This window comes from Gekko japonicus, unplaced genomic scaffold (genome assembly GCF_001447785.1).
Source record: "Gekko japonicus isolate JY-2015 unplaced genomic scaffold, Gekko_japonicus_V1.1 scaffold308, whole genome shotgun sequence".
Classification (NCBI taxonomy): Eukaryota; Metazoa; Chordata; class Lepidosauria; order Squamata; family Gekkonidae; genus Gekko; species Gekko japonicus.
In genome coordinates this window covers 1,063,862-1,089,423 of record NW_015164673.1, presented here as the reverse complement: position 1 = coordinate 1,089,423, position 25,562 = coordinate 1,063,862, and the positions used below count along the sequence as shown (strand labels likewise).

The 25,562-nt window shown below is 42.5% G+C and overlaps 1 protein-coding gene across 2 annotated transcripts in view; it reads right to left on the bottom strand.

The window, feature by feature from the left end:
• The window catches only part of MTUS1 (microtubule associated tumor suppressor 1), a 124,932-nt gene that overhangs the window by 58,680 nt on the left and 40,690 nt on the right, over nucleotides 1-25,562 (bottom strand). Inside the window, exon 1 of one of the 2 annotated variants that reach the window (XM_015409253.1) lies at nucleotides 11,731-12,028. The exons of the other annotated variant lie outside the window; for it this stretch is intronic. Within the exon in view, the coding sequence (XP_015264739.1) occupies nucleotides 11,731-11,851 (121 nt within the window). The 5' untranslated portion in view covers nucleotides 11,852-12,028. Of the gene's footprint in view, nucleotides 1-11,730; nucleotides 12,029-25,562 lie in introns of those variants that run through there. 2 annotated transcript variants of the gene reach the window in all.

The following is a 25,562-nucleotide window of genomic DNA, read 5'->3' as shown; positions in this document are numbered from 1 at the left end:
GAAAGTAACTCACAGAAAAAAGAACTAATTTTATTCTACTGCAGAAAGGTTCAGAGGTTAGAACTCATGTTCCGTCAGCAGGCTAAATGATACAGTTCAACTTGCATGAGGATAAAGTCTATTTTCTCAGATCTTGTGGTGAAAAGAGATTGCTTTCATGCATCTCCTTGCTGATAAAGAAATTAGAACTAAGACACAGGAAAAGGGCAATAAACACTCTTTTAGCGGGCTTCTAAACTTGAACCAATAGAGTGAGCTAACAGAGATATGTGGTCTGCAAAGGTACCTAAACTACATCTACCAGTATGCGAAGGATTTTAAAGATACAGAACTATTTACTGATCTATTACTGACTGTCTTACTAGAATCTGCTAAGGGCAGCACACTTGGGTTTACTCCGCGCTATAGTACAACTCCCAGTGCTTTCCTTCTCTTTCCTATCCCCATCTCAAGAGCCTTGATTTGACAATGGTAAGGTCATAACTCTGGCTCCTCCTCTTCCTGTCATATGATTATTTGTCATGTGCTTGCAGCTCAGTGGGCCCCACGTTGGAAAGACTGAAGGCCACCAAGTTAGGATACAACATATTTTTTGTCTCAATACATAAGTATCACACCACATGAAATGGAGAGCCAGAGTTGCTTATATATTTAGCATGGTCTCCTTATTGGACATGGTATTATACACAGGACCAATGTTCCCTCTAAGCTGTGGAGTCTTGTAAGCAAAAATTCTACTTTGTGAGCTACTGGCATTAAAGTTGCGAGTGAGTGATTTGGCTACTGCATAAATTAGCCATCCTTCCTGAGCTAAGACAAAAATGTGTGAGCTGGAGGCTTAAAAACTGTGAGCTAAGTCACACTAACTCAGCTTAGAGGGAACACTGCACAGGACTGAGAACAAGTACACCTGGCAGATTTTGCTAAAAAAGGGTTTCTTATGGGGAATTTAAGAACATAACATCTGTCTTATCTGGGATCCTGGTTAACTTTACTGGTTAGAATAACAAGGGCCCCGGTCACACGGGCAGGAAACTGCGGGGGAGAAGCGTGGCTATTTGCTTTGGGGCCAACTACTGCGCAGTTACGTGATCAGACCTCCTGTGGAGGTCCTATGGAGGTACCGTGGAGGTTCCATGGCAAGGGAGAGGTGCTGATCACAGGACAAGCCAGCGCGCAATGAAGAAGCACGCGCCGCGGCAAACTGGTTTTGTGTGTGTGTACACGACAAATGCACATGCTCCGTTGGGTGCGTGTGCGCATCCACAGAGACTTGGACAAAAAAACCACACCTTATTTGCAAGGGGACATGGGCGGGCTCCGGATGCCACTGGAAACGCGATCAGACGCCCGCCCTTGCCCCGCAGTTTCCGGAAGCTAGTACCTCCGAGGTACTAGTTTTTTGCCACGCAGTTTCGGCTGGAAGCCTCGGTTGAGCCACGGGAGTGCTACGCTTCCCAGATGTGCTGGTGAGATCGCGCCCGGAAACTCCGCCTGTTTTCCGTCTCACTTGTGTGGCTTCTGTTCCGTGTGACTGCAGCCAAGCTTACCTTTTATTGCTTTCCCCCTCAGCTAGAAACTAAAATGTTGTCTTTTACTACAGTACAGCAAAAGCTCTCTTAAAAGCAGTACTGGTATAAACAATAGCCTCGGGCTCTGTCTACACAGCAAGCTTATAACAGCACAAATGTGTATAGTAATTTAGAAGACCTGTATGGTCTTTGTATCCATCTGTACTGGCGACAAAGAAATATATTGTTTGCTCAGTGATGAAAAGAAGGAAGAGGTTAATCTCCACATGTTTATGCCCTTCTCTTACTTTACTGACAGAGTTTTTCATTTGTCCTCCATCCTTGGTAATTTTATCCATTTCTTTGAAGCTATGAATAAAGCTAGAGACAGGTATACCTTCTGCAAAATGACCAAACCAATTTGGTTTGGTTGGTACTAGATACTTTTCAACCCAGGCAGAATGGGAGGGAGGAAGAGAAGGGCAAAACAATCCCATCAGCATGGCAGCCATGAAGGCCAGCTACTTCCAACCAATTCTTCTTCCTTTCATTTTTGTAACTTTAGCACAGCACAACTTGAAGCCTGATAAGCTGAAGTCCTAATGGTAACTATACCAACATAAGAGCCTTTCAGTGCTATTGGTATTTTTTTTTTAAATACAAACTGTGCTAAAAAAAAATTCTGACACCAAGGATTAAATGCTTAATCGAAGTGTGACTCATTTCAGAAGCTTGCTTCTCTTTCAACCAGGTGGCTCAGCTATTCAAGACAGAAATACATTTACAAATGTGTTTAGATGCATGTACGTGCAACACTTCCTAAACCTAGAGCAGCTTTCAAGTCATAAAACTAAAATATCTCAGGTGGCATGTAAGAAGCAAGGCTTCAGACCTCAAAAGGAAACTGGACTTAAATTTAGTGGGTTAGGTAGCTGCAAAGCAACTCACCAGCCAAAGTGTCACTTTACAAGATGGCTGGTGGTATATAAGACTCATAGGAGGTCTTATACACAAAAAAGCCCAGTGTGGCTTGATCATACTTCAGCATGGCTGGGGGAGGGGTAAGGCGGGGGGGGGGGACAGTTCTCACAGCCTGCTACTGGCTTCGGGAAAACTATTGCCTACTCTCAGCAGGGGTGTAAATGACTACTATGAGATGGAATGCGAGGCAATGTCCAAACTGGCCTTTAGCCTCCCTGCCCAAGTTCCCCATTTCAGCAGCACAGGGGGAAAGGAAAAGGCTGAGGCTTGATTGTTGGGGAAATCATCAGGGTGTACCCTAGAATCTCTAATCCAAGCCTGTAATTTGCTGCTACAGAATTAAAATGGAGCAGCTTCAGTACTATGGCAGAAAGCAAACCAATTAGACACTACCTTCTCTGGTAACTTTGTCTCCCAATGATGACCTTAATGCTAAATCAATGGGGAAATTTCCCACAACAAAATGACAAGCATCTCTAGGAATAGCCATTCTCTAGCCATTCAAGTGAGCATTGGCCATCAACTTACATGAAAGAAAATAATTCTACTGAAATGGAAACAAAGCCACTAGGAAGTTCAGCCTCCACTGACAAGGTCCTCCACAATCTACTTGACCCTCTGCCGCCATCATTACATGCAGTTTGCCACTTTATAAGGAAAGATGCTTGAGCCTCACGCATGGCAAGGGATACCATAAACGTTAACTTCTAGGACAGAAAGTTGAGATTTTCTCTTTTCCATCTGAATTTGGGATAGTTTCCCGCATACTACTTAATACCTGTGGAGAGCAAGCCAAGCCAAACGATTATAATTTAATATTTTAATGTTAATATTTTATATTTGTTATTTATTTTTATGTTGTCTTTACCTTACTGGTTTTAATGTTGTAAGTCGCCATGAGACCCTTTGGGTGAGCAGCGACTTAAAAATATATAAATTATGGAACCCAAATGTCTGAGAGTGCCAATTTTATAGAAAAAACACTTCCCAGATTTTTTTTTTGGGGGGGGGCTGCAGTAATAGCCCATCTATCTTATTCCTGTAGACTTATCAGGGGCACCAAACAGCCTAAGATAAGCACTAACTGCATCCCACTGAAATCAGTGAGAGACTTACCCTTATGCTTAATTCCCCACTGATTTTCAAAGGTATTACACGTGCGAAAATTTAGACTGTACCAAGACTATATATAATACTGGTATTAAATATAGACAGTAATGCAATACATAGCACAGAACTATGCCAGGTTATTTAAGGGGAGTTATTTCCACTTGTATGGCTGCTCACTTTCACTTTGGGCCTAGAGCCATGATAATTCCAATCCAAGCAAGTACTAATCAGAATACACATGAAACTTCTTTATACAACGTTAGACCACTGGTGTACCAAAGTCAGTATTGTCCACCGTGACACGGTAGTGGCTCTCCAGAGCTTCGGGCAGAAGTCTTTCACGTCACCTATTGTCTGATACTTTTAACAGCAAATGTCAGTGACTGAACTTGTGACTTTCTGCATGCAAAACAAATACCTCTACCACTGAGCTGAAATAAAAGGGGAGGTGTCGTGCCACAAATGAAGGCTCCAGATGTACGGATCCTAGGTGCTCAGCTCATCTTATTGTCAACCTCGCAGGAACTCTCAGACGCAATAATTCCTTTAGCAGGCTTTATTGAGAAACCAGGAAAGTTGCTGTAAAGTCAAACTCTTTGGCAGAACTGAATAATAGTACAAAATTGGGAATTACAAGACCTTTGGTCCAGCCCTCATTCATACGTCACGATTACATGGTGCAAAGACAGGTTACTACAGTACAAATAGATTGGTGTGAATATTATCATTTCATGTCTTCCCCCAAGGACATGAGAATTAGACATGGCGAAGTTCTTTCTGGCTTCCGTTCACAGTGATGCTAGCGCAGCTAAATCTACAGTTCACACATACATGTCTTGATCCCCCCCCTTCAGGAATGTCAGGGGAGGACCGTGTAGACAGCACCTGCAGGTGCGGAGATGAAGCAAAAACCAAAAGAGCTCAAGTGGGGTAAACCATAACAGTGCGAAGCTATGTACATGAGAGAACCACAGTTACAATTACATGATCAATAGTCGGGCTAAGGTCCGATCCTGACACTCATCTTCACACTGACAAGCTGTTTCCTCAAGACACAAGATTTTGATATCTTAGACTAAAACTACTACAACAGATCCATATACAGAAAGAAAGAGTTACACAATGAGCCACCTCTTTCCAGTTAAGAATATAATTTTACCACTTCTGTCCCTACAGACAGTACAAAAATGAAAAAAATCAATTCAGCTAGATATATTGGCAATGCATTATTCTCATTAAACCTTCAAGCTCTCATACAACCCTAGACACTTTCCCCATGCACAGCAATCATTTTACAGGCAAATCTCAAGAGTCACATAAAATGTCGGGTTATAGCTACCGTGCTTGCAAAAGGAATTTAAAGAATTTAAATACAGTACTAAATAAGTACTAAAAAGCAGCCAAGAATTTTATATGCCAATATCAACATTCCTCCGTTCTGTGGCAGACCAGAGTGGTTTTGCTTTTGCAACCCAAGAATGGCAACATAAACCACAGTCTCGCCACAACAAACTTCTCTGCTCCAGGTTTGAGAATAGTAGACAAGCCAGCACTTAGAAATCTTCTAGAAAGGCCATGCATCATTTTGAGTGTACAAAAAAACCAGCTTCGTTGATTAACAGGCTACTAATAGGTCTTCTGATATCAACCACAACAATAGACAAGGACCATCACATTCTGAAGAACCCTACATACCTGGGCTGTGAAAACCAAAAGTGACCCAAAGGTCTGAATGTCCTTGCAGATAAATCTACTTTATGCAGCAGGGCAGCCTTTCTCTGGTATCTCAAAATATAGCAGTATCCAAGAACTTTGCTCTTGCCAAAAATCCTAACTATAAATATACATTGATGGGGTCTGAACTGATGGTAACTGACTAGGAGAGAGAACTTGGAGTCGTGGTAGATAACTAATTCAAGATGTTGACTCAGTGTGCAAATGCTATGCTGGGGATTATTAGGAAGGGGATTAAAAACAAATCAGCCAGTATTATAATAATGCCCCAGTATAAATCTATGGTGCGGCCTCATCTGGAATATATATATTTTTATACGTACCCGAGGGTACACTTTTATTATTTTTTCCATTATATACTACAGACATACAAACATACATACAAACAACCCCCATCTACCCCCCACAACATATAACATATAACAAGAGACTTTTTCATTTCTTCTGCTTGTTAGATTTCTAAATTCATTATCTATTTTACACCACCTCATTTGGAATATTGTGCACAGATCTGGTCACTGCACCTCAAAAAAGATAATATAGCACCGGAAAAGGTGCAAAAAGGGGCAACTAAAATAATTAAGGGAATAGAACATCTTCCCTATGAAGAAAGGTTAAAGAGGTTAGGACTTTTAAGTTTGGAGAAACAACAATTGAGTGGTGACTTGATAGAGGTTTACAAAATTATGCATGGGATAGAGAAGGTAGAGAAAGAAATACTTTTCTCTCACACAATATAGGAACTCAAGGGCACTCAATGAAATTAACAAGCAGTGGGCTTAGGACAGATAAAAGGAAGTCCGTCATCCAAAGAATAACATGTGGAATTCACTGCCACAGGAAGTGGTGGTGGCTACAAGCACAGACAACTAGCACAGAGAGCTTCAAGAGGGGATTTGATAAACATATGGAGCAGAGGTCCATCTCGGCATATAGATGGAACACTATGTCAGGGACAGTGGTGCTCTATATTCTTGGTGCTTGGAGAAAACAGTGAGAGGGCTTCTGGAGTTCTGGCCCTGCTGGTGGATCTTCTGAGAGCACCTGGATTTTGGGCACTGTGTGACAGAGTGTTGGACTGGTTGGGCCACTGACCTGATTCAGCATGGCTTCTCTTATATTCTTAAGAGCCATAAAGTAAAAACTAGATGTGCCATTGGCACATTTTTTTTGCACATATACCTTGTTGAAATGAAATCAGCACAAACAACCAAAAATCATTTCCTTTGGCGCCAGCATTCTACCAATACATTATATACACAGTTTTGGACTGTCTTCATATTGACATCAAGTTCAATATCAAGTAGACCAATACTGGAGGAATTGTTACAGCTAGTCAAAAGTCTTGGCTTTAACTGCTGTTGGGGGGGGGGGGGGGGTTTTTTTTTCCACACCTGTCTCCACCTGGCAATGATACGTCACCCTGTACAGCTATACCTTCTGCTTCGGTTCTTGCAAGAATGGTCTTTTCAAGATCACTGTTGGAATCCAAAAAGAGATTTAAGTTCTGTGACGACTACATAGCAGCTGCACAAACTAACAAGATATCCTCCAAGAATAAGAAAACATCATCCCTCCTTCCCACAGATTACATCATAATCTACTAAATATTTCTGAGGCCACTACACATTTTTATATCATATCATCTCCAGGTCTGACAGATGTTATATTGCTTGTACTCCTTTAAAGATAGAGCAATTTATGGCATTTTCTCTACATCATAAACCAACAATCTCAGCTTAGTGTCTGAAAAATTTGCCTCCATGCTGTAATTGCCGATTGCATAATGGATGTGCCACAGCTACTCACAACAATCCACCTTTTTGTGGACCAAGTCAACCTTCCAAGAAGACTTTCCCATTTATGCAGTCTATGCAAGCTGCTGCACCTTCGCTTACATGGTGTGGTTCTTCATGCTGTATATTATAAGGGAATATTAATACTGAAGTACAACATATAGCTTAGAATGGAAACTAGGGTGTAAGTGATGTACAAGAAACAGCCTTTGGACACTGGAGAGAAATACAAGATTGACCTAAATGGTTAATGTGAATCTGTTCTCTTTATGATAGCTTTCTACAGATGCTTATCTGTTCTGTCACACCAATGATGCATGAAGAAATTTAGCCAAACACATGCTTCTGTTCACTCTTGATACACCAGCGTTTACTAGCTCTACATAAACATGTTTGACTCTTAACAAACTAATGAGAGACAGAATTGGTATTTAACTAACTGTTTGTGTCTCAAGCACAAGAAGAGAAGAGAGAGAATGGATTATACCCCGTCCTTCACTACTCAAAGGAGTCTCAGAGCGGCTTACAATCCCTTTTCTCCCCCTCGCAACAACAGACACCCTGTGAGGTAGGTGAGGTTGAGAGAGGTCTCTCGAGAACTGCCCTTAAGAGAACAGCTCTGAAAAGTTTATGACTGACCCAAGATCACACCAGCAGCTGCATGCGGAGGAGTGGGGAATCAAACCTGGTTCTCCCAGATAAGAGTCCACACTTTTAACCACTACACCAAACTGGCATGATCGATGTCCAAGGAAGTGTATAAGTATTTAAGGAACCTTGCAATAATCTAGGCTACTTTAGGAGCAGTTGGGCAGGGGGAGAAAACACTTGGAAGAAATGGTTTAAGCATTATGTAACATTAGAACAAGACACATTCGTCACGTCAGTATATGTTTAATATACAGAAAACTCCAGAAAATTGCTTGCTCATGAATATATTCCACAGTAAATCTTGAAATGCGGCTTTAGCCATATGAAGTATGGCTTCAGTGCCATTATCCTGAATGAAATTAATTTTAGCACAATCTTGCAGTTATGATGCAGGATCAGCATTTATCTGCAGTAAGATAGTTCCTGCTATGGAAAAACACAGAACTACATTTTTCCTTGAGGTACATAAAGCACCATTGGTTGTAACTGCCCCAATCAAGGTTACAGCTTTCCAATAAATGGGAAGGGAGACATCTCTTGAAACCCAGCCCAGAAACCAGATATTCAGGTCAGACTGAATGAGTTGCAAGAAATCTTATTGTGCATACTTGTGAACACAGGATTTCCAAATGCTCATGATTCTACCACCAGCCTAGAGTTCTTCCAACCTTCTCTTTCCAGTCCCAGTCACAAAGCAAACTGGATTGGCAGAGAAATCTAGATGCTGGTTTAATCCCTGTGTCATGTTCTGCGAAGCCGTCAGTGCACATTAAGGGGCCATGCATGTTACTAGGTAAAGGTAAAGGTTTCCCTTGCTCAAAAACCAGTCAAATCCGACTCTAGGGGGCGGTGCTCATCTCCGTTTCCAAGCTGAAGAGCCAGCACTGAATGAAGATGTTTTCCATGGTCATGTGGCCGGCATGACTAAACACCAAGGTGCACGGAATGCTGTTACCTTCCCACCAAAGCGGTACCTTTTTATCTACTTGCAATTTTTTGCTTTCAAACTGCTAGGTTGGCAGGAGCTGGGGCCAGAGACGGGAGCTCACTCTGTCACACGACACTAGGGTCTCAAACTGCCAAACTACAGACCTTCCGGTCTGCAGCTCAGCGTCTTAACCTCTGAGCCACCGCAGCCCCTGTATGTTACTACAAACACATAAAAATGGTTCCCAATTAAGTTGGTTAGTTTTTAAAAAGCAGTTAATGATTTTTAAAATAATAATTGTGTGTCTTCAAGTAGCAACTGATCTATGGCAACCCTGAGACCATGAGACTTTCAAGGCAAGAGATGAGCAGAGGTGGTTTCCCATTGCCTTCTTCTACAAAGCAACCCCAGTGTTCCTTGGTGGTGTCCCATCCAAGTATTTATAGCCAAACCTGCTTAGCTTCCAAGCTCTGACAAGACTGGGTTAGTAAAGGCTAGCAGGCACCATCTTCAAGAGACATTCTTCTCTCATGCCTCTTCTAATATGGGACCTGTGGCAACACAGATACACAAAGAATGCACAGAGGGGGTATTTTATATTGCCTCGAGCAACTATTAGGACAGGTAATATTGAGCTGTAGAGCTCATACATTCTCCCCAAAATGCACCCTGAAATACTGCTCCCAAGACTCCAGCAGAACTTAAGGAGGGAGGCAATAAAAGTCACAATGAGTAAAAACAATTCCTTCCTCAGAAATGCTTCCATGAATCCAAACCACTGTTTAGTTAATCTGATTATGTATAGTGCTATCATCCGAACACTGGCCCATTTCATGGACTACGGCTTATAAGAGTACAGCAAACCAGGATCTGAAACCATGGTTCATTAAACCGAACTATGGTTTCACATGAAATACAAACGTAGACATCCTGGTTTAATTTGGGTTTGTTCCATGGGGCCATACTTGCTGCAATGCAGGCTGGGTTAGCAGCTGGGTCTGAATGATCATTTGCAACATCCAAATCCTGCTGTCATAAATGCATTATAATTAAACCATGTTCCTTATGCCTCATAGCAACCAGTGCCATTGCCCATGCTATTAAGTAATGAAGGTCTACAAGTGGGGGCAGAGGGGGGAGATGAGGCACAACAGCTTTCTCAGGTCAATGCTCTAGTTGCAACAGCAGAAGCAGCAACTGAACCTCAGGCACCCCAGAACAGACAAGTTTTACCCATCTCTTATGTACTTAAATAAAAACATTGCTAACTACTTGGATTGTGTTAAGAAAATTTCAAGAAAACCCACTGTTCCATCAACATGTTAACAAGACATGGATGATCCAATGACTACCACCCAACTACGACATGCCAGCATCTGTAGGTACCACACTGTACAGAGACTGCTTCAAACACATTGTTAGTTTCAAAGCAGACATAATAGTGTACAAGAGAAGAGCCCAAAGGTAAACAGTCAAGTTTATACAACTATACCCACAGGAGCCCTTATATAAACAGCTACTCAGATTCAGCTGGTAAGATAGTTACATTCGGCACACAAAGCTATAGGGTTTTTACTCCTGCTGTGTTTTAAGCACCCTACAATACATAAAAGGTTCACCCGTTGGTTAGCAACACCAGTAACTGGCACCTCTGCTAAGGTATTTGGGTAAAGAGACTGCACTGTTCTGCAACACACCCCATGCAGTGCATATGTTAATGTTTGCTTGTCTCTATGCTTGCCTATGAAACATCCAGGCACAGAGGAACGACGATTACTTTGAATTATGAGCTTAGTCTGTCTGTAATAAGCAACAGAGGCAAAGCATAAATAAGAATATACAAAGACCCAGTGTGCAAGGGCAGAACAGAACTGGGCATGGCCGTGTTGAATTGCATGTCAAAAATACCCTAGAGACCTAGTGAGATGTTATTAGTTGCTAGGCTGAAAAGGAAATGCCTATGGGAGGAAAAGAGGGGGGAGAGCAGAGTGGGGGAAGAGAAGGCAAGTGAGATGGAAAACAACACACAAAACAGGCAGCCACAATAACAGCTTGTCTAGGAGCAGCAAAAGGACTGAACAACACCCCCCCCCAACCCCCATAAAGCCGCATCTCTCATGACATATTTTCTGCATGCACTATTTTCAACAACACATTCCTCAATTACTAGGTCAAAATTAAAGTTTCCACACTATATTTTATTATCGTGCCCAGAATTGAGACAGAAAGACCCCAGAAAACATTAAACGTGTCCTCATTTACAATGCACCTCCTGGGCTTCCCCCAGGAACACAATTTACCACATTTCTATTTCTTTTCCGTGTGCCCAAGAGCTAAGGTTGGCATTGGAATGTAGATTCACTTCTTCGCCAGAGGTGGTGACATTTCAAAGGGATAAACACAGCTAGTCAGGTTGTATAACAGAGCACTGCTTTGGTTAGAAGAGCCATGCATTCAGGATTTGGACCCATTAACATTCTAAAGGGTCTTGGTGAGCACCTTGAGGCATCTATTGATGAAGGGAGTTTGCCTAAGCCAGCCACCTATTAAAGGTATGGCCAGGGGGGCATGGGGAGGGGGCTCCCTTGGTGCTGGGCAGCATTCAATTGAACCCTAGTTACTATATGGCATGGGGGAATGTTGGTGGGGCTCAACACTTTCAGCCCAATTCTATGCAGAAAATACGGCGCTAAAAATTTGGGTTTTGCCACTCTCATATTAAAAAGGGGGAAAAACATTTTAAAAGGTCTGCTTAACAGATTCACACAATAAAAAGGGCTCGCTCTAAAATCATGTCCTTCACAGCCCAAGAGATGAGATTACACATCTGTCCAACAGCTCACACTCAAGGAGAAACAGATGATTAATTTAATCTTCCTGCAACTATGCAGTTTTTCTAAGGTCTCATGCTGCCAGAAAGAAAAACAGTGCCCCCCCAATAAAAAGCCCTGATTGCTAAAAAGAACACCAGAAGTAAACAAGATGTCCCTCCTCCCGTACACACAAAAACAGTACCAACCTGCATGAAAAATAACCGTGCTTTTCCTATAGCCAGACGGAAGACGAAGGTTTCGTAGTAATCCTTTCGCAGTCAGCCGAACGTGCATGTTGGATAAGGAGAATTTCGGGGACCATAACATGTCTTCAGAGCAAATGGAATAAAATCAAGCAGGAAGCAGCCTCCATGTACTGTCACATACTATATCTGTAACTCAGCACCGACTGAGGCCACACAGTGCTTGGCCAGTAAAAACAAACTCACGGCACATCAAAACCTTTCCTCGTTTCACTAAAATTCCTCAGATGGAGGTATACACACACACACACACACACACACACACACACACTCACGAATCCAAGAAGGCAGATAATGTATCCACAATGTAAATGCTGCTGGCAGCGTCTTTCCCCGACAGATGCTGTTAACACAAAGCTCCCCCTCAGCATAAAACTGCTCTGCGATTTGGAAGACAAGCAGCCTCTGAATTACATCACACTGTTCATGCTTAATCTACTATAGAACCCAGTAGGGATGGGAAGCAGGAGGAGGAGGAGGAAGTGGGTGGTCTCCCGGGCTGAATATATCACCCAGTAACATCACAGATGATATAATTCTTTTTTTCAAGACCACTAGAGGAGAAGATTGAATGTCCTACCAAACAGATTAAATCTATTCCACATAACCAAGGTTCTCTTATCAGACACTATTTTTATAATTCTGGATTCACAGCACCTGTATTTTATCATTTCCTACCAAATACCGATACTTTTCTTATTCATTGAAATAAAATCCTCTGTGTGTCCATGAATCCATTCGTGACAAGCGTTTGCCTAAACGGGGTGAAAAGTGTTCCTAGAGAGACATATCAGGCAGCTTTTCATCATTAAAACAGCCTTCAATACAGGTCACATGTTTTGGACAGTATTTGTAAGGAAGACTGCCAGTTCAAGAAGGAATAACAAATGGATCTGGAAGAAGAAACACATAATTAAGCCACCATGTAGGTACCTATGCAGAATATTCCAAACCCACAGTTCCCTGTATGTAAATATAGGTTACATTTTTCCAAACTGGGTTGCACTTATCTGTAATGGTTGTTCACAGAGTGGTCACCTGTGCAGTCACACGTGTACTGCGCACGTGCAGGCATACTGCAGAGAGGTTCTGAAGCTCAAAACCACCTGAGGGCCCCCAGTCCCCCTCCTCCATGCTCTCTCCCACCTGTTCCAGGGTGAAAAGAGGGAACGGAATACCATTCCTTCAGTTTCTCTCATCCGCCACCAGAGTGAGGTAGAGTTATCAGATTGAATTAAGAGCTCAAAAAAGGGCAGGAAGGAGAAATGTGTGACTGCACACGTGACCACTAGAACAACAGTTACAAGTAAGTGCCATGGGTTCAAATGGTTTGTGCCCCTGACCTTTGAAAACACAAACAACAGGCTCCACTAAAGAACCAGAGGTTGGACTAAGGAATAGTTTGGGTTCCCTTTCGGCAAACAAGGATCTTCCCTTGATATGGACCTGGAAGAATGCTAAGGTTGCTAGATGGACACTTGGGTAGGTGGACAAGAGTCCTCCCTGGACAAGGTTTAGGAGGTAAGTTTTGATTCTTAACCTAAATACAGAAATACTTCCATTTGGCAGAATAAGAGTGTCAGATGAATGGTTTTCTAGCACTAAGCAGAATATTTTTTAAAGGATTCAGAGAACTGGCAGTCAGTGATTGAATGAGCCATGCTGAGAAATGTAGGTTGCCAATGTTGGATGCAGGAAGGGGGCCTGCAGAAAGAGGTCATGTTCCTTAGAAAGGAAGATATACCTGTTCTGGGACATGGCCAGCAGTGTCAGAAATTATGTTTGCTTAGCCAAAAGGGGCTATTAAGATGACCTGCCTCATTTTGTAGAGCGCTGTGGGGATTAGTGAGAGGAGGGGAACGCATGTATCAGGTCTCCATCCACTGGATCTGAAAAACATCTCCCAGGGAGTTTGGGTGCCAAGCCCCATGGGAATAAAAGAATTTTCATTTTTTGTTTTGTCTGGTAGCAAATACGTCTATTCTTGAAACTCTCAAACACTGGAATATTAGGGTGAGAAAAATCCTGTTGAGTTGTCATTTGTAAGGAGCTAAAGGGTGCAGCGGAGAAGTCCACTAATCGGTTGTTGGTTTTGGCTACGGGAATGGCGTGGATAGTGGCATTCCTACAAATGACCCATTCCTAGATTAGTATAGAAGCGCAGCACAGCATAAGTGAGGAGGTGCCATTCTGGTTGTTTATGTAGAACACAGACATGAAATTGTCTGGCTTTTTGAATGTTTTGCCCAAAACATGAGTGTGCAGCACTAACAGTTTTTTTGGATATGGCCTTGAGATCTAGCACACTGATGTGACTGAATGTGTCTCAGTGGACCATGTCCCACTGACCCACACTTGCTCGATGTGAGTACCCCATCCTAACAAGGAGGCATCTGTAGTGACTGAGACTCCTGGTAGAGGGGGATGGAACAGAATCTCTATTAGGAGGTTGACACCTAGAGTCTACCAATGGAGAGAACATACTGCCTTGGTGTTGGGATGTGTACCTCTTTGATTGTGATGAAGTGAGCTGAAATTCCTGACAAACCGTAACTGCAGGGGGTGCATAGCCTTGCATAGAGTACCACCAATGGAGTGTAGACCAATAATCCTAGGAGCTTTTGGATTAGTATGGCTGGCTAAAACTGTAATTTCAGGCAATGGAGTATATTCAGTGACTGCCAGTATCCCTTTCTGGTGGTGGGAAAGCTCCAGCTCGAGTGGAATTTAGCATGCACCTATGAATGATACCCTCTGTACAGACTTGCAATGACATGAGGTGCAAGCCCACTTGGGGTTTCAGCTTGGTATCAGATACAATCAACCAGTCATCAAGGTATGGGTATACCTTGTACCTCAGCCTTCAAAGGTAGGCCACTACCACTGATACCATATTAGTGAATATCCTGGGTGCTGCAGCTAGCCCATAAGAAAGGACAGTGTATTGGAGATGGCAGGAACCGCATTAGAAGCAGAGATATTTCTGATAGTCCAGAATTATCTTCACATGTAGCAGATCTAGCATTACAAACCATACACCCAGGCATGAGAAGAAGGACATGGGAACTGGATAGCATTCTGAACTTTTTATTAACAGAAACTTGTTTACGCCTCTCACATCTAGGATAGGTTTCACTCCCCCCACCACCACCGCTTTCTTGCTGAGGAGGATGTCAATCTCCACAAGGAGTTGTAGAGAGAGGACAGGAGGACAGGGGTGAGTAGGTTGCAAGAAAGGTGAATTCTATGGCATAACCATTTGTCATGATGTTGCGCACCTGTTGGTCTTGAAAGACATCTGTTGGTTGCTGTACGGGCTTGTGGGCGATAGTTGTCAAAAACCCTGCCTTGCATGTTGGTGGGATTTAGGCAACAGGGATTTCAAGGGACTGAGGCATTCGGATGAGTTGTTGATTATATATGTAGAGATCCTCATTTGGGAAGTATATAAATGGTTTTGGCATAGTATCATCTGGTGAGGGTTCAGAAGCACTGTCTGGCAGCGTAAGCAGGTTGATTGTAGTCAAAAGCAAGCTCACCTCACCAAGGGATTGTGCTTCCTTGTGTGGATCAGGCAAAAGGTCCAGATATTAAGAATAGAGGGCCTCTGCCTGATCAGAACCAAGGGGAACATATATATCCCAACTCTGGTCATAATAGTCACATTGGGTCATTGTACCCCCTAAGCTGAGTTAGTGTGAGCTAGCTCACAGCTTTTTTAGCCTCCTGCTTGCACATTTTTGTTTTAGCTCAGGAAGGGTGGCTCCAGAGCAAACTAATTTATGCAGTAGCCAAATCGCTCGCTCACAACTTTAATGCCAGTAGCTCACAAAGTAGAATTTTTGCTCACAAGACTCCACATTTTAGAGGGGGCATTGCACTAGATGTCTTGATAAGCAATCAGGACAATGCAAATACAAATCTGTTGGATCTGACTGGAGTGCCTGATCTACACAGTAAGATGGGGAATTGGGCTGAAGTCAGGAAAAAGGGAGTTCCAAGTCCTGTAGTTCACTTTCCAAGGCAGAATGGGACAAGTATGGTGAGTGACGCAACAGAGAGGGCGTTCTCAGAATGGAGACTGTGTCCTTGACAAGTTCCAAAGATGGCTTGTAAGGAACCAGCTCTTTATAGTGATTACTTTTGACTTGGGAGTCAAACAATTACTTTGATTTGTGAGGCTTCTCCAGGTGTCTATGTTGGCTTTTTAGAAAGTGGTTCCATGGAGCAGAGACATTCATTTATTTTTGCCAGCCTCGGAGTAGTTGGATTTGATATCAGAACCATGGGAACCAAAGATTCTTGGATTCATCTGTCGGTGTTGGAGGGCGGCAATAGGCTCACATCTTTCTCCTGAATGGTGCTGCTGCCCATTAGGCAGGAAGCTCTATTATGCCTTGCCTTGGGAGTAAACCGGCAACAAACAGAGCAGTGTGAGACATCATGCTCTTCGCCGAGGCATGAAAGGCAATGCTTACGGTTGTCTCTATGTGAGATTTTTTACTTACAGGACCCACATTTTTTTGAGGAGCACTTCTTGTGCCATTTTCTGACCACTGGCTTTCTGGAGACAGGTAAAACTATTGGCAGTTTGTGCTGGTTGGTAAAAGAGGTGGCACTTCTACTAACAAACCTCTCTCAGAAGTGGAAGAGAGAACTGAGGGAAGGGTGCTCTGCAGTGTTCCCTCTAAGCTGAGTTAGTGTGAGCTAGCTCACAGTTTTTTAGCCTCCAGCTCACACAGTTTTCTCCTAGCTCAGGAAGGGATGGCTCCAGAGCACACTAATTTATGCAGTAGCCAAATTGCTCACTCACAACTTTAATTCCCAGTAGCTCACAAAATAGAATTTTTGCTCACAAGACTCTACAGCTTAGAGGAAGTATTGGCCTTATCACACTGGAAAAGAGTGGAACAGCCTTGGGGCGGGGAACTGAGTGCCTTCAGGCATTTTTTGAGCCTCAAAAACCTATCTGCGGTAGGCCTGAACAATGCCTGTGTGGGATTGCAAAGATTCCAACAACAATGAACTAAGGATTCACACTTGTAAGCAATTTAAAAACCAGTTTTGAAATTGGGGAGGGGAGGGGCATTGCAAGATCCACTGAATTTAAGTGTGCTGCATAACAGGAGTTCTGCTGCAAAACAACAGGTCCACAGGTCCAGCAGAAGACAGTGGTATGGGTCAACATGGAGTTACTTTGGCTTAATAAAGCTATAGGAGTCACAATGAAAACCATGAAGCAAGCTAGAGCAATAATAATAATAATAATAATAATAATAATAATAATAATAATATTTATTGCATTAGCAAAAAAGCCATAGCAACTGTACAGGATAAAATAAAATAAATTAAAAAAAAAAACACGCACTTAAAAGGTCAACAGTTATCAGCAGTAAACTAATTAAACTCAGGGAGATTTGTTTTCTTAATCACCGCAGCTAGAAAGGAAGCCACTATAGCCATGGTTTGATTGTCAGGGAAGTTATCAGACAATAGCACTGCAACTACCCAAGGAAGGAGGGGAAGCTTTTCTTTTCTCATAATGGGAATGATGTATCTCTCTCTTTCCTTATTCCACTTAGGACAAAAAAGCATTATATGATCCATAGTTTCTATCATCTCTTGTCCACAATCGCAAACACGTTCCGAAAACGGAAGTCCCAAGAAACTACCAGAGAGCAGCTTAGAGGGGAAGGAGTTGAGTCTCGCCAAGGTGAACGCTCTGCGTTGTCTTGGGATCTTTAAAGTGTAGCAATATGACGGAATAGCTTCAGAGGGGGCAAGACCCAAGGATAGACCAGAGCAAGTACGTCGAGCGCTAGAGCAATTACTGTATTACTATCCACCTGGATTGACAAAGAGAGCTAAATTCTGGCCTATCCTCCTGCACCAACAACTGAGATTTTAAGCGTTGCAAGTTATGGTCCCACTGAGAGCCAAACTAGATATTGCGAGTGATGCGAGTCAGGACGTAAGTGCCTGACTGTTAAGTCGCTCGCTTAACAAAGCAGTCGGAGAGTGATTCAGCAAGAACACAGCTTTATTCTTCAACTCGAACACAACTCCAACACGGATCAACATCTGATAGCCAGAACAGCCTTTACATTGCAGCTGTCCTGCTTTTAAACATTCCCGGCTAATGCAGCCACACCCACTGTACAAATACCAACCAATAAGATTGTTCACATAAGGACCAATCACGGATGCTCCCGCTCAGGGGGCTTGCTTGGAAGTGATTGGTTAGGTGCTTCCTGGGCTAGTAACACGATTGTATGGATCTGGATCCTAGCCCAGGACAAAGCTTTACATTACACTTCAATTAGATGTTTCACAACATATCATGCATTCAAGGCAGCTTTGAATACACTACACTGACGCAACTTGTACTCAATCGTATGAACTGGGAAACTCACCTTGATAGTGTTTTATTGCTCTATAGTGCCATAGGGGAAGAGGAGGGGCTTCAGGTATCCCTCCATGCCATTTTCCCCCAAGGGCCATGTGTAGGGGGGATTGCTTGCCTTTTTCTCTAGCTCCATATGTCTTGCTAGGAAATGTGAAACCAGAGGAAGGTGCAAACAACACCCCCCCCTGCAGCCACTTCCGCTGCCCAAAACAGCATGGGACGAAAACAAGAAGGGCCCCCATTCCCCTCACAATGCTCCAGACTCTTTTAAGGTAAGTTCCCCAGCTTTTCAAGCTTACAATTTCGAAGTATCACACACAGTAAAATTAGATTCATCTGAGACTACAGAAGGAGAACACAAAAGAGCGTGTATAGCGTATTCAACTCTACAATACCCCCTTCCAAGTGTCAAGTCTTTGAAAAGCTTGTTTTGAACACTACAACTGTTTCCATATGAACATCTTCTGAAAACACACCCAGCAGTATAATTTACGGAAGCCTTTTGTCACCCACTTCTCACCCTTTGCCTGTTCACAGATCTCTCTCACACAGAACTCTCACTCAAATGTTATGTGAACTCACCGCAATCTCCAAGTATCCTTCTAATGCTACCCTACAGTAATCAATAGTTGCGTTTAACAGCACCTTCGTGATCTGACAAAGTAGTTAACTACAGCCGATGAACACTAGAAGGTGTCAAGCTGTCTTTCACAATAAATCATACTGCCTGCACAATATAGCCCAATTATTCTCAGAATTTCAGGATGCACTCAATTAATCCTTATTCAGTAATAAGCAGAAAGCCAATTTCAGATTAGGTGACACCAGTAATTATCGTAGTATCAAACTGTTAGTCAACAACAAGCCAACTAACTGTGTTGGGGAAACACTGATCCAAAAATCAGCAAGAAAAAGAATCTGTTAAAACATTTCTATGCCAACAGGTGATCAGCACATGCACATCAACATAATGAATTAAACCAATCAAAAGTCAAACACAAAAAGGAAATGGAAAATCCTAACCAATGGCTGCTCAAAAAACAAAAAAAACACACCATAGTGTAGCCTTCACTTGGTTTTGGAAGGAGAACAATGAGCATGGGAGCTGGAACTCCAGCTGCAGGTAGTTCAAGGCCAAGCTAAGGAAATCTAATTCCACCATACTTGAAGAGATGGAACACAGAACACATCCTCCGAAGACCAGGAAGTAGTCCTTAAACCAAACCAATTCTCAGCCAGTTACAGCTTTACAAACTAAAACCAGCACATTCAAACCAAACCTGGAAACGGAAGACATAATATTACTGTAATATGATACAAAAATCTAGCCCTGGTCTAGATGCTGTTTTCTGTATCAGCTGCAGTTTCCAAATACTCTTAAAAAGCAGCCTAACAGAGCATGTTGTTGTCATTTCATCAGAGGAGAATGAAGTCAAGTGCAAGAACCACCAGACCTGCTTTCTCCAGGAGAGGGAGCACCAACTTAAAACCAGGCAAAAGCACTCCTAGGAACAGCTGATCCAGGATGGTTCTTAGCTGTGAGCCTCTTGGTTGAAATACAGAACGATTTGGGGTTAAAATAAATGTTTTTAGCCCATATCCTAATAGTAGCTCAGCTTTAACATTGCAACCGTGGACACAAATAAGAAACTGCGACTGTTCCAAGATTTAACATTTTATTGCATGCAAATTGTGATCTTAACTTGCAAACCATAGGCTATAAGCAGAAGTTTGATATTAAAATGTGTGGCTTTATGAAACTACTACATATGAATATTATAGGTTCAATGCATTTATTTTGTGCAGGGTTTCACTGGTTCTATGCACCTTCCATGCTGCACAGCATTCAGATTAGTCAGTTTGCACATCAGACTGATGATCTGTATTTGGTTCTGTAAGCTTCTTCAAGCACTGAGAGAGACATCATCTCTGGCTGTTTCCTTGCCTTGTTTCTACAGAACTGTGTGTGATAGGACTATAATTGTTTACTCAATTGAACATGCATATTCTATTGACATGTGAGTGCTTCAGAAACTGACACCTCAAAAGCTTCAATTTGGTTAAATATCACATTTCAGCTGTCCGCAAAGCAAGTCTGTCAGGCAGACGCAATAAAACGTTGCATACAGAAGTGTGCGCAACTGCAGAGCTGAAGCATCAGAAGCTGCATTTAGCTCCAGAGTAGGGAGAGAGAAGAACAAGCTGGTTTAAAAACTTGGGTTAAGAATTTCCTATGCAATTCCAAAATAGTTTGGGGAAATACATTTATGCCTGTTGATGAAGTTCACAAAAGAGTACTGACTGGGGTGGTGGTGTAAAATTCTGCTAGGATATTTTCAGTGGCCAAATAAAAGATAAGTAAAGGTTGAAAGATTATCCTGGCAAAGCACGATTCCTGAGACAACAATTCCTGACTCTTTTCAACCAGGATAAATATTGGTATTTTGAAAACTTAGTAGGGTTGCCAAGTCCTCCCAGCCAATGGAGGGTCAGATTCAGGCTGGGAAACTCCTGGAGATTTGGGGATGGAGCCTGGGTAAGCCAGGAACCTCAGTGGGATACAATGCCATAGCATTCACCCTCCAAGCCATCCATTTTCTCCACGGGAACAGATCTCTACAGTCTGGAGATGAGCTGTAATTCCAGGGGATCCCCAGGTCCCACCTGGAGGCTGGCAACCCTAAAATTTAGAGATTAGTTAGGATTTTATGGATTATTAAAGCTGGACCTTAATATCCTTCTGAATATTGTAGCATTTCAGGAAAGCTCTTAGCGGTCAACAGTACACATTCATTACCTATGAACAACCTTAATGGCTGTTTATTTTCTTTTAGAGACAGGTGTGACATTTTTATTGATTCTGAAGCTAACATTTTTACATGGGTTTATTTATTAGACTTAAGGTAGGTATTTGGTACTGTGAGTGCTTATGATTTACAACAGATATTAGAAGGAGTAAAACAATTGAGTATAAACACATCACAATGGTAGATTCAGGTGGGTAACTTAACAGGGCTTAACAGAGATATTGATTTCTTATTGCACTACACACAACGGCTTCATTCAGTTTTCGCATCTGTCGTAAACTCCTTTACTATGCCGTATGCTAATCTGCTACTACTCACAGATCTTACCAAGTCTCTCAAGAAATCAAGATAAACTAGAAGCAATATTATGAAATCTCCTCCACTACCATAAAGGAAAAGAAATTAATCTTCAAATGCATGTGTAATGTGTAGTCAGACGCCTCAAGGCAAACTATTGGTCCATCTAGTTCAGTGCTATCTGCTCTGGCCGGCAATAGTTTCTATGTTCGCAGACACAGAAAAGCTTTTGCAACAAAGATCCTTCAACCAGAGATGCCAGGGATTTTGTTTGGGAATTTCTGCATACAAAGCTTGTGCTCTATCAGATTCCCTACCCCAATTTTTACAGAATATCTGGCTGGAAAAACACAGCTAACAAAAACTGTATTGTTAGTACCAGCTCATTATTCCTTGTGCTATTTTCCAGGGAAACGCTGTTAAGAGTCTTCTGTTGTAAAACAATGAATTACAGAAAAGAAAAAAAGAAACAAGCTTTCTATTATTTCTATTACAGACAACTCGGCATTCATTGAGCTTTAAACTTAAAGAACGTTTCTAATTTTCTCCATTCTATATACAATCAATATTTTCCCATATGTGACCAGTTTCAATTAACAGGTTGCTACTAATTGCATTTCAATTAACAAATCAATCATCTCAAAAGTGTCAAACCACTCCTCCCCTACTTCTGAACTGTGAGAGCAATTTTCAAACTTTGTGCTTGCTACGGACATTGTTTGTCACTAAAACTTGCAAACAAGGTTGCCAGGTACCCACAGGGGGCAGGAGATTTTCCACCTAAGGTCCTATTGCTTGCCACTGCTCCAGCAGGAGAAAAGTAAAGAAACCACTGTCTGCACAACAGCATAACATCACTTCCAGGGCAAACCTCAAACATAATGCCTCCCAAGGAACTAGCGGAAATGATAGTAAAACCATAGAGTTTCTGGTGATTCTTAGAGGGGCATGACATCCGGGTTTTTCCTGCGTTTTTCCTAGAAGCAAAATAATGCTGTTGTATCAATCGCACCCCCTCTGACTTGCACTGATTGCCAGCTGCTGCCTGACAACCCTATGGATAAGATAAAGTCATTCCCCTCTTTTTAAAGCCCACTCTTTTTTATGAGTCATTGTGGCTAATGCAAATATTAAAAGTTTGATGTTTTCTCCACTGCTGCACATTCTGAAGCAATTCACAAAACCAAACAAGGACCTACGGTAAGTAGGAAAACCAACATACAATAAGTACCGTGCACAGATGATTATAACATATCATAAATAATTTTATATTTTATGAAAAATATTTTACAATAATTTCTACATATATAATTAATCATATTAATCACAATATAAGAGATTATCAAAAATATCAAATATCATCTCCAAGAATCTCAAAAGCTATTGTACAACCTTATAATTAATAATAGTCCTCCTCTGTTAAATAAAAGTTTCAAAAGGGAGGACTCCTTAAAGTCTCTTTATAACCTGTGCTCTGTCTTCCTCCGAGGGGTAAAAGGGTTTTCGCACAGCCACGAGCGCCAGCTATCCTGAGGGAAACTTCGGAGGGAATCTACACACAACGGAGGGAATCTACACACAACAAGTTTCCCTCAGGATAGCTGGCGCTCGTGGCTGTGCGAAAACCCTTTTACCCCTCGGAGGAAGTCAGAGCACAGGTTATAAAGAGACTTTAAGGAGCACATTCTGAAGCAGCCATTTACTTTAGATAGGCACTGTTTTAGTCAAGTCACTTGTTAATTCCAAAAATAATTCTATAAATAGCACCTGGGAATACTGTTGACTGGACAGAAATGAAAGCAAATGACATGATGGCAGAATAAAATGGGAGTCCAGGGTTAACTTAAGGGGCTCTTGCCTCTTTAAGTGCCCCTGGATTTCTGTTTTATTCCGCTGCTACAGACTAATAATGAAATTATCTATGTGACAGCAGTTACACCACTAATGCTGGGGTTGTACTAGAAATACAAAAGCCTTTCTTTAGATGAGCTATTAGCTACATGATTAGGAATTGCCAGGCACATCATACATCTGTCATAAACACAACGAAGTTTCAAAGCAAGATGGATCCATGTCCTGAGATGTTTTTATTCTAAATGCTGACAATGGTGAAGACCAAGAAGAAAGGGAAGTAAGGGTGTGAGACAGGAGAAGTTGGGAGGGGCACAGAAGAAAATGAATATAAGCAAGCCAAACAAGAGGAGAATTGGCTTCCCACTCCACACCACAAATTTTAATTATGTTTCTTGGGAAGCCTAATAGGTGGGAAGTTAAATGCCTCCTGTGCCTGAGAATTCTCTCTTAAAATGCCCCCTACCCTAAGGATTTCTCCTTAGCCACACTTAATTCTGGGTTCAGAGCTCAGCTGAGCAAAAACAGCCTCGGGAAAGTATTCGTAGGAGGGAAATGGGACAGGGAAAGGGTCAAGGAACTGACACCATGTTTGTCTTATGAGGAAACTGAGAACCCCCATGTTTTCTACTGAGGAACAAATTAAACATGGAAGTAGAAAACATCTAAAATGTGGGTTAGCCCTAATCACAAATTAAATGGAGGGCAGAGGCCCAATTTAATGAACAAAGGAGTCCACACAAGCAATAGATGCTGCACTGTGGTTTACTTCCCACACAGCTCTTTTCATCAACTGCTTACCCCCACCCCCCACCCCACCCCCGGCAGACCCTCCACATTTAAGGAGTTCAGTCTCCGTTTCAACCCTGCTTATGTTTGCTTCATGGGCAATTGGGGTAGAAGATTTAGATATATGAACAGCCATTGTCATGTCTGCTTCTGAAAGAGTTTGGATTCCATGAACAAGGGACACAAAAAAATCCCAACTTCAAGTACAGGCTAATGGGGTCTGAACTTGCTGAGACAGAGAGGGGAAAAGATTCTGGGGTCACTGTGGATAGATCAATAGAAGTGTCAACCCAGCATGCTGTAGCAGACAAAAAGGCAAAGTCTATGTCAGAGATTATTAAGAAAGGGAATGAACATAAAATGGCCAATACCATAATGCCCCTGTATAGATCTATGGTGTGCCCTCATTTGGAATACTGTGTACAGTTCTGGTCATCATATCTCAAAAAAAAAGACACTGCCGAACTGGAAAAGGTACAGAGGAGGGTGACCGAGGTGACTGGAGTTGGAGCGCCTCCCCTATGAGGAATGGCTGAAGAGTTTGGGACTTCTCAGTTTAGAAAAGAAATTATTAAGGGGGGACATGATAGAGGTATATAAAATTATGCGGTGGAGAGAGTTGGCAGAGAAATTTTTCTCCCTCTCCCAAAATGCTAGATTCAGGACAGAGAAAAAGGAATACTTCTTTAGATAGTGATTGATTAAAATGTGGCAATTGCTGCCAGAAGATGTAGTGATGGCCACAGGAATAAACAGCTTTAAAAGGGGATTAGAGAGATTCACGGAGGAGAGGTCTATCAGTGGCTACTAGCCATGGTGAATGAGGGGAGCCTCCCCATTCAAAGGCATTCAACCTCTGAATCCCAAAGCCCAGAGGCAACAACAGGGGAAAGGTCTCGGCCTCAATGCCCTGTTGCTGGCCCATGTCTGAGACAGGATACTGGACTAGATGGACTATTGGTCTGATCCAGCAAGGCTCTTCTTGTGTTCTTCTGTTAACTTTTATTCCTAGCCCAGCTACACATCACCACATTTCATTAAGAATTTATACATGCCCATATAGCCGTTTCTGACATTGTAGCTTTAGCTATGCACCTGGAGTTTGGCTTTAATGCTGTTTACACTCCGTAAGAGAAAGTGATGGAGGAAGAACACTGACACTGTACTCAACAGGCCACAGTTTCCTCACTTTGTCTCGTTTACCGTGATTCCGCCCCTTAAGCCCCATTAGAAGGTTTCCAAGCTTCTGCTCGCGTCAAGTGATACAGAAAAATCCCTGCGTCACAGCAATGTGGGGAGTGGGCAGAAAAACACTGAGATAAACAGATGTGTGAGTGATCTCTTATGATGAGGCTTACTGAAGACTGCATATTTAAGTACTGAAGACCAAAAAGCACCATAACCAGAGGTCATTTCGGGGGGGGATCGCGGGGGGTCGCAGTTCCCCCGGGTGAGGTACGGGGGCGGGGCACATGACGAAGCCCCGCCCCCTGCTTCCGGCCGCCCCACTTCCGGCCCTCATTCAGCCAGGAGGAGGCAGGAGAAGAGGGAGGGTAAGTTGCTTCCTCCCTGCCTCTCCCCACCCCTGCTGCCTGGGGCCAGGGAGGGCCTTCCCGGGGCTTCCT